We start from the raw sequence: 9,350 nt of genomic DNA on the forward strand, positions 1-9,350 counted from the left end.
AATTGAACCTTATCTGAAAATATCTGTTCCACCTGTTTCTTTTTCGACCGTCCGATCAGCCCTTTCTCTCTCCACCGTTGATCACTCTGCCGCTTTCATGGCACGTGTCGACTCCACTCGATAAAACACTCGTTCCTAACCGTAGCTTCGGGAGTTCCGAAGCTCGAGGCTGCTGTCCCTTTCCCTTTATCACCTTTTTTTCCCCTGTCGTTATTTATCTTCCTCTGTGTCTTTTGCTCACTCACTCTGCAATTGTGATCTCTCTTCGCAAATCAACAACGTTAGTGTTGTGTTGGGTAGGTACCCTGAAACTAGCTGACCATGGAGCGTTATGTTTTCTTCATATGTTTGTGTTCACACTCGATGGGTGCAATTTTCTCGTTCAATTTTCAACCGTGATCCATTTTTTTGTTGATATAAGCTTCAGGACTTAGATTAGATCGTGCTTTTTGTACCGATAGTTGTGTAAAGATTGCATTTTTTTTTTCTTTCTGGCTCTTATTCTGATTTAGTGAGTCCACTCTGCACCGACCCTTTCCTTCAAGTGAATGAACCCTTTTTGTAGATTTTTCTCTCTCTTTTAATTCTTTACAGTGATCTTGTTGTACATAGCAAATTTCGTGTGGGTATGTGTGCGGACAGTACTTAAAGATTGGATTTTTATTGTTGTTTTTACTTTATTCCTCACTGGGCTTGATCTTGTAAGTGATCGCTGTCTATGTTGTTTTGGTTTTCTTGATTTCTGGTTTGATTAGATATATGGTGTTATGGGTTTGATTTTCTTGTTATGGTTGAATGTTAAATCAGGAAGGTTGGTGCTATTTACAAACCATGAGTGGATCATGTTTTTTAGCTCAATTGAATGAGTCTCTTACAGTGGGTGTTCACTGGGTTGATTTGATTCTGCGATCTGTTTGTTATTCTATTTTCTTGTATAAATTCCTAAAACTATAGATCTTCCATGCACTACCTTGGTTTTAGGAATCGAACTAAAGGGGAAAGATTTTTCCTTTTTCTTTTCTTTTAAGTGAAACTGCATTGGTATATATAAATTCTCCATCACTTTCTGTTGTGATTGGGCCTTATTGCTTGGACCATTTTTGAAAAGAAATTCTATTCATAAAAAATATTAAGTTTTATTGATAGGATATGGTTAGTCTCAAATGGTGTCATTGAAATGTTGAGTAGTGTTGAATATTAAAAATAAATTGTATTTTTCTAGTTCATGAATGACATCATGTAAATTGATATTTTGATGTGATGTACCGTGTAGATTGACTTCAAGGTGTGATGGCATTGGTCTCTGGAAGAAGTTCTGCTCTGAACCCAAATGCACCTCTGTTCATACCGGCTTCTCTTCGTCAGGTTGAGGATTTTTCACCTCAATGGTGGGATCTTGTCAAATCTTCAACATGGTTTCGTGATTATTGGTTGAGTCAGCATAAGGAGGAAGAGTTTGAAGAAGTGGCTAATGACTCTACTAATGATGATGATATGGAGAATATGCTCTCAGAAACTTTTGATCTTGGCATGGAAGAAGACTTCGATATTCTAGAAAACGAGTTTGAGCAGTTGGTGTTGTCCTCTTTATCTCAAGATCATCCTGTTCAGGATAATCCTAATGATGGCAAAGTGGCTACTCATGGTAAGCATGGAAGCTAAACAGATAACTGATCTGTGACTGTTTATTGAAAATCTTTTAACATTTTCTTATTTGCTGGTCTACTTACATGACTTCCTTTTGGTTTCAAATGCTATTTTATTTGTTTCTTTCAATTATACCATGTTTTCTGGTCTTATTGAGTGTCTTTCACTAGTTTATAAGTTTGTGGTGAGTAATATTATTCATGTGTGATGCCTATTCTTTATGTTGGTGGAATCATTCATGTCAGTATTTGAATTACTTACAACATGAACTACTCTTTCCTTTTGAATGTTACATCTTTCACTTGGTTGTTAGAATGAGATAGAGTAACTACAATGTCTGAGTTAATTTGTTTCTTAATCAGATCTTAACAAGGATGTTAAAGCTATTCTGATTAACATGGCACCAAAATCACCAAAGGTGTTGTCACCATCAGGGCTTGCAAAGCATCTTGAGAAGCCAGCACAGCATGTGAATGTCAAGGGTGTTTCTCACCGAATTCACCAACCTCGTTGAGGAAACATTTGAAGATGATAGCTTGCTAGAGCTAGTGTTAGTCACTATAGCATGTGATCTCTGCTGAAATAATTTTTGTATATAGAGGGTGCTGTGTCTTTGTATTTTCCTGTTTCATGGTGTTGTATATTTGATGGAGCCCTCGGAACTGTAGGTAGGTGAGACTTTAATTCTGACCAGCCAAAATCGGGGAATGTCTATGGTTGATGAAACTTCATATGATTTTCAATAAATCTTTCATATGATGAAGAATCGTGTGCTGATGTTTGAGGTGTCCTAGGTTCAATGTTCCAGTTGCAGTGTACTTATCAGCCTTATGATTTGCAATTTATTAAGGAAAGAAAAATGAGAAGGAAAAAGAAAAGGAAAAGAGAAATTTTTATACTGTCTGGTTGTGCAGAAACCTATCCATTGAGGTGGCCAACCAAAATCTTTGGAGGTGATTCATGTGATAATGGTAAAGGGTTTTCTGCATCTTGGTTTGTGAAATTTTGAACAGTGAAAGTGTGTTGATGATTGAGTTAATCACATACACTTAAAACTGCACTTGTGTTGATTATCTTTGTTCAAGTTTAAGTTTAGTTTTGAGAACATTGGATGGTCAAAAATCTGTTTTCTACAAGATCAAGAGAGTATTTTGAAAGAGTATGGCACATAAATCAAGTGATTGATTTAAAATCTAATTGGAAGAGTGTTTGTGAGTGTTTATAGAAAAGAACAAAAAAATTAACATAAGTTATTTATATATAATTTAAAATTAAGAATTTAGAGAATGATATAAATTTTATTAATTAATATGTTTGAAAGTTATTTTTAGTGTATGAAAAAAAAAGTTTTAATTTTTCTCTAAAAGAAAATTTGAATAAATTTATCAGAAGTCCTTGTATTGATTTACATACAAGTCATGAATAATTAGCCTACTAAAAAGGAGAATCGTACTGAAATATTTACTCGTGGATGGAATTTAATTTGAGAGGAAATAAATAAAATATTAATTGGAGTTAATTTTAATATCTTTTAGATTTATAAAATTATGAATGAATGATTAGAGTAATTTATTTTCAGTTTTTTCATTTAATAGAATTTAAGGATGGTGAAAGAACTAATAATGGTATATACTAAATTACATTTCGAATATTGGGATTTATTAATTTAAAAAAATCACAAATATCATTTGATTATAATATAAATTTAATTGAATGTAAGACATTTAAGACAAATCAAAGTTTAAAGAAATGTTGGTCCATTTAGACTCCTCTTACATATAAGAACTAATCACAATTTACAATAAAGATGTAAAATATTAAAATAAGATAATTTATTTCATTAAACATTAAAATAGAACCGTTACTATCAACATAAAATATATGGGCTGGTTGTTTTAGGAGTGAAAAGATGTTGTCACTGATTCAATTCATGCATAAGGTTTTAGCAAACTTTGGTTTTATTTTAACAATGTGTTTTTTTAGTTAGTGATTTTCACGATAAATTTTATTTGATGGACAAGTTTGACCTTTATTTTCTCGAGTTTAGAAAGAACATCTTATAAAGTTATGCGGTGAAGGTTGTAAGAGTTTTTGAGTGAAGTTAATATAGAATGAACTTTAAAAATTATCATGCTCTACTATTTTCCCCCAAGATAAAAATTGTTGTATGTTTGAGAAATATAATTTTAAATGATCAACGTTTTTATAAGGTAGAGATGCATTATTCTTTAGGGTAGTGGCTTGCTTGCGCATCTAGTAGTCTTGCATTTTTCAAGAGTTATTGCTTAAGTGTTTGTTGGCTTGTGTCCTTGATTGCATCTTCTTCTATCTCTTGCTAAATCTCAAGGAATGAATAAAATCATTCTTCAAAATCAAATTTCATTGAAAATGATGAATGTTTATAAATATTTATAGTGATAGTTATTTTTCATTTTCATGTGTGTTATTTATTATTTTAGATTTTTTTTAAACTTAAAAATTTGTTGCATGTTCCTTCTATTTCCAAAAACTTGCTAAGTGTTGGTCAAATTGTTAATAACTTTGTTTCCTTTGAGTTTAATCATCATATATATATATATGTGTCTTGTTAAATATTAATAAAGTCTTTATTAACGAAATTATTAATGATGGTGGACTTTATTCAATTTACAAGATCTATTATTTACATCTATGTCTTCTTCACCATCCTTTGATGGTTCAACCACTATGCAAACTTTGTCTAGTGTTGTTAGAGTGGTTAAACATACAAATTATGATGTATATTTTGTTTCTGTTTTTTATATGAATTTTACAATACCACATTTAATAATGTAAGCTTGTGATATGCTATATTAGACCATCCAAATAGTAATGCATTGAAGTTTGTCATGAATCATTGTAAAATTTCTTTATGTAATAAAATCGATTCTTATTTTAGTTTTTCTTTATTTTTTACTCATTCAAAATTCAAAACGGCTCAACAAGTTTTTGGTGATGTTAATTGGTTAGTTGTAATGCAACAAGAATATGATACTCTTAATAAACAAGATATATGATTTGATGTCGATAAAAAAAAAGATATATGATTTGATATTTTTACCATCTAATGGACAAGTTGTTGGGAGAAAATGGTTTTTTCATATTAAGGAAAATGTAAATGGCTCCATTAATAATTATGAAGCACAATTAGTGGCTAAAGGGTTTCATCAAGTGTTTAGATTTAATTTTCATTAGATTTTTTTTCTCCAGTGGTGAAGTCAATTGCAATTCACATTATACTCACTATTTACACATGGTTAGTCATTGTTTCATTTGGATGTAAATAATGTCTTTTAAAGGGCTCACTTGAAGAAATAATGTATATGACACAACCTCTTAAGTTTGTAGTTGGGAACAAATCCATTGTGTGTAGATCGAACAAGATACTTTATAGGTTAAAACAAGCACCTCAACAACAATTTAATAGATTACAATTTAACAATTTTCAGTTTGGCATTTTAGACAATAAAAGTCAATCTCCTCCCTTCATCTACAAAAACAAGTCTCATGTTATCTATTTTCTAGTATTTGTGGATGATATCATCATCATAGAAAGCTCATACAATGTGTTTTTCTAGTTAGTGGTTTTCAAGATCCTTATTTGTTGCTTGAGTTTAGGAAAAACATGTGGTGAAGGTTGTAAGAGGCCATGAGTGAAAGTTAAGGTGGGATGGACTTTAAAAAATTGTCACACTCCACTTGAAATATCTCCCAAGAAAAAAGTTATTGTGTCACCTAGATGATAAAGTTGTGTTGGTTCCTGAAAAATATAAACTATCAATGTCAATGAGACGATTAACATATTTATCAAAGTATCTTTTAACTTGGTGTGGATGTGAGGTAGATGGGTTGTTTCCAGAAGATGTAGGTTTTAAGCTTGTTTAATGCTTTCATGAAGCAAACACTATCATAGACGTGGACTCGAGTCATAAGATGAGTTAGTGAAGGATACTTTAGCAAGAAGAAGCATGCCATGATCGAAGGGTTTTTCAAGCTTGGCCTTGAGGGATTGAGGGTTTGATTGTGATAAACATAAAATAATTCAATCTGGATACCTTAATTTGATATAGTTACCACAAGAAAGTTGGGTTGGGTCAAATGTGAAAGGTTACTGAGGTAGGTAGTGGCTTGGTTTTTTGGGTGAAGTTGGACGAGAAGTTGTTTGATGTCTATGGATGGTTGGTGGGAACAACTATGAATTTAAAGATGGGGTAGATGTTCAAAATCTCACCTAAAATGTTTCATTTTTTGTTTCTCACTTGTTTCAATTCCAAAACAGTTCAACAAGCTCTTGGTGATGCTAATTGGTTGACAAGAAGAATATGATTCTTTTTTTAGAAACAAAACATGTGATTTAGTTTCTTTACCATTTAATCAACAAGATGTTAGGAGAAAATGAGTTTTTCACATCAAGGAAAATGAAAGGGCTCAATTAAAAAATATAAAGCATAATTGGTAGGCAAAGGGTTTCATCAAGTGTCTGGATTTGATTTTTGTGACATTTTTTCTCTGGTGGTAAAGTGAATTATAATTTGCACAGGTAGACTCCATGTATAATGAACACTATTCTCTTCCCCTTCCATTCTCCCTCATCAAACCTCATCTTCACCCTCACCTAAACCCCCTTCTTTCCCTCCATCCAACCTTCCTCTACATCGCATGCGCCTTTCAGTTGTGTGATGCTCAATCGGGATGAGTGACCATTTTTTCATATATTAAAATAATTTTTCACTATGATTATTTTACCTATTTTAAAAATTGGTCATCTTCGTCAAAAGAGTGGGCACAAACAAAAATGGTAGATTATGCATCTAGAGCCACCCTAGTAACCAATAAATGTCAAACAAAAATGGTCTTTCATTGGAACCTATCTTCATTGAAAGGACGGACACAAACAAAAATGGTAGATTATGCATCTAGAACCACCCTCGTAACCAATAAATGTCAAACAAAAATGGTCTTTCATTGGAACCTCTGTTTCTCTTGAAAATGATTTTTATCGAACATTCAACATGTAATTTCACAATTTATTGTTATTTTAAATTTAATCCACTCTTGAATTTTATTATTTTTTTAAAAATCTTATCAAATGAGAAAAAACAAAAAGAATATTAATTTCACATTTAGTCTCTCGAATATCGTAATAGTGCAATTTTAATATTACTTTTCTGTGCTAAAAAACCTATTATGGGTTGAGTGCCATTTATAAGAAAATATTTTTTTATTACTTAATGATTTGATTTGTCTTTTATTTTTCATGAGACACTAGGTGTAAAAAAATTAATGCAGGAAATTGTTACAACTTTTATATTGTTTGCCATGGAAGATTTCCCTCATTTGCGTGCAATTGTTGATAAGGGTTTTGAAAATCCTGCGAATATTTAAAAAAGTTTGGTCACTCATCTCAATTGAGCATGACGCAATAGGGTGGCATATGCAATGCAGAGGAAGGTGAAGTTTTTCATCGGATGGAGGGAAGAGAAGGGAGTTTGGGTGAGGATGCATATGAGGCTTAATAAGGAAGAATTGATAAGGTGAAAAGAATGGTGTTGGATTACGCGTGGAATCTACCTGTGCATAACCGTGTCACTTTGTGTATCACAACATCACCATTTAAAGTTGTTCATGCAAATTTAACAGAAGAGATCAAATCTCATACTTTTTTTAAAAAAAAATTATGAAATAATCGTTTTTTTTTAAATCATTAGATCAAATTGTTTATTAACCCTTAATGTAGGATCAAAATGGTAATTATACTATAAAAATAATCTTAATTATTTAGAACATGTATCTCCTTATCTCTAATAAAATAAATAAATATAAAACTATTTTAATATAATCTTTCAAGTTTAGTAAATAGTAAAAATAATTCTTAAAAATGTGTGTGACTTTTTCTTCACACACTCTTGATCATATGGTTTTATATGTAACACAAAATCACATGACATAAGTTTTCTTTATCTAAAAGTAATATATGTACCCAAAGTTAACTAGATTTTTAATTAAAATTATAAATATAATTAACACCGTTTAAAAAAAAAAATACTATTACTAAAAAATATATGAAATTGTTACCAAAATATTCAAATTCATCTTAATACTTGGTGGTAGAGTTTTATTGACTACAATAATCCACTCGATCCAATAGAATTGCTTCTCATAGAAAATACAGTAATTTGTAAAAAAAAATAAAAAATTGACTTTGCTTCAACTTTTGTTAGTCAAATAATAATAAAGTCATTTTAATGCTAATTAAATATTAACAAAGAATCAACTTGTACTAAGCAAGAATTGAAAAGATAATATTTGACTTAAATGAATGTTTTGCATTTTTTTTGGATTAAAATCCTCAAATTCTCATTTATTATTTAAAATTTTCATAAAATGTTTTTTCTTAGTATTTATAAATTAATTTATATTTTAATTTCAAATCATATATTTCACACTTTTACAAATTATAAGTAGAGAGTTAATAAAAATGAGATATTTTAAGTATAATTAATTAATTAGCTAAATAGTAACTTTATACTCTATGAAACCCATCTTTCATTATTAGATCACACTATAACTTTTGTAAGCAAAGGGTAAAAGGTTTACCTTTTTTAATTTTAATTAAATTAAAAATTTAAAAAAAGGGGAAATAATTGCTAATGTAAATTCTTATAAAAATGGAAAGAGTAAGATTTTTCCTTTTTTTTTGGCAATGCTTCAAATCCTACCCTTAATTTAAAGGCACCAAGAAACAATTTAGAGCCTAAGTTACCCTTAAAAGGAGATAAACAAACTCATAATCAATATGCAAATCTTTTGAATATGGCAATTGATAAAGATATTCTTATTTTTTTTTTAGTTTACTATATGTGTAAAAACAATTGATTTTTTTAAAAGTAATTCATTATAAATGTTATTATATATTAATCTATACTTTTGACACTAGCAATTAAATATGTCTCATAGTTAATTTATAACATCTAATTTTATTAAAAGTCTAATAATGGTTAATTGTGTCTTTAAAATATTAGTTATGCGAGGTGGATTGGAACTTTACTATAATTTAAAAAGTATTAGTGATATACTTTTTAATTTAAAAATTATGAAATTATTAATGTTTATAGTTTTGACCAATTTTTCTTGAAAGAGATAATTTTTTTTTCCAACTTACTGTAGATACTTAACTAAACATAATGTAGATATTAATTGCGATCTGTGATAGATATGAATTATATAATAATAACTTAAATAAATTTTTAGTATGTTAAAATGTGTTATGAGTTTTGTAAAATAAAATTTAAAAATTACACTTTTTATTCCTTATAAAATATACGAGTGTTGATTTTCTTTATTTTTTTTATCTTATCAAAAATTTAAAATCAGAAAACACCAAACCAACACAATTCTCTATTTTCCGTAAGTAAATTTTAAAGACAAATTATATATATATTTTTAAAATTTATAACAACGTTAATCACTTTTATTAGAAAATACTCTATTTAGTTTTAATATTATATTAATAGTTAAACTTTAAGTTTAATTAATTATATAAATACGAATCTCTAACTAGATATATATTTTTAAATAAAATATAAAAATTAATAAAAAAAGTAAAATCAGAAATTAAATAAACCAAAATTACAATTAAATTTTAATTGAAGTGATAGTTTCAGATGATTTTTGACCCCACTTGT

At 29.3% G+C, this 9,350-nt stretch overlaps 1 protein-coding gene across 1 annotated transcript; it reads left to right on the plus strand.

Moving 5' to 3' along the window:
- Positions 1–2,410, plus strand: LOC137834847 (protein EARLY RESPONSIVE TO DEHYDRATION 15). The gene is made up of 3 exons (XM_068643068.2): positions 1–296; positions 1,274–1,645; positions 2,010–2,410. Exons 2-3 carry the CDS (start codon positions 1,291–1,293, stop codon positions 2,159–2,161), a joined length of 507 nt encoding a protein of 168 aa, XP_068499169.1. The 5' UTR covers positions 1–296; positions 1,274–1,290; the 3' UTR covers positions 2,162–2,410.
- The last annotated feature ends 6,940 nt before the right edge of the window (positions 2,411–9,350 follow it).

Source organism: Phaseolus vulgaris, chromosome 5 (genome assembly GCF_051622355.1).
Source record: "Phaseolus vulgaris cultivar YP4 chromosome 5, ASM5162235v1, whole genome shotgun sequence".
NCBI classification, from domain to species: Eukaryota; Viridiplantae; Streptophyta; class Magnoliopsida; order Fabales; family Fabaceae; genus Phaseolus; species Phaseolus vulgaris.

Bases quoted from the DNA above. Each gene is read 5' to 3' on its own strand.
- LOC137834847 (XM_068643068.2), top strand. From the start codon at position 1,291: ATGGCATTGGTCTCTGGAAGAAGTTCTGCTCTGAACCCAAATGCACCT. The intron at 1,646-2,009 runs GTAAGCATGGAA...TTTCTTAATCAG, and splicing joins TGGCAAAGTGGCTACTCATG to ATCTTAACAAGGATGTTAAA.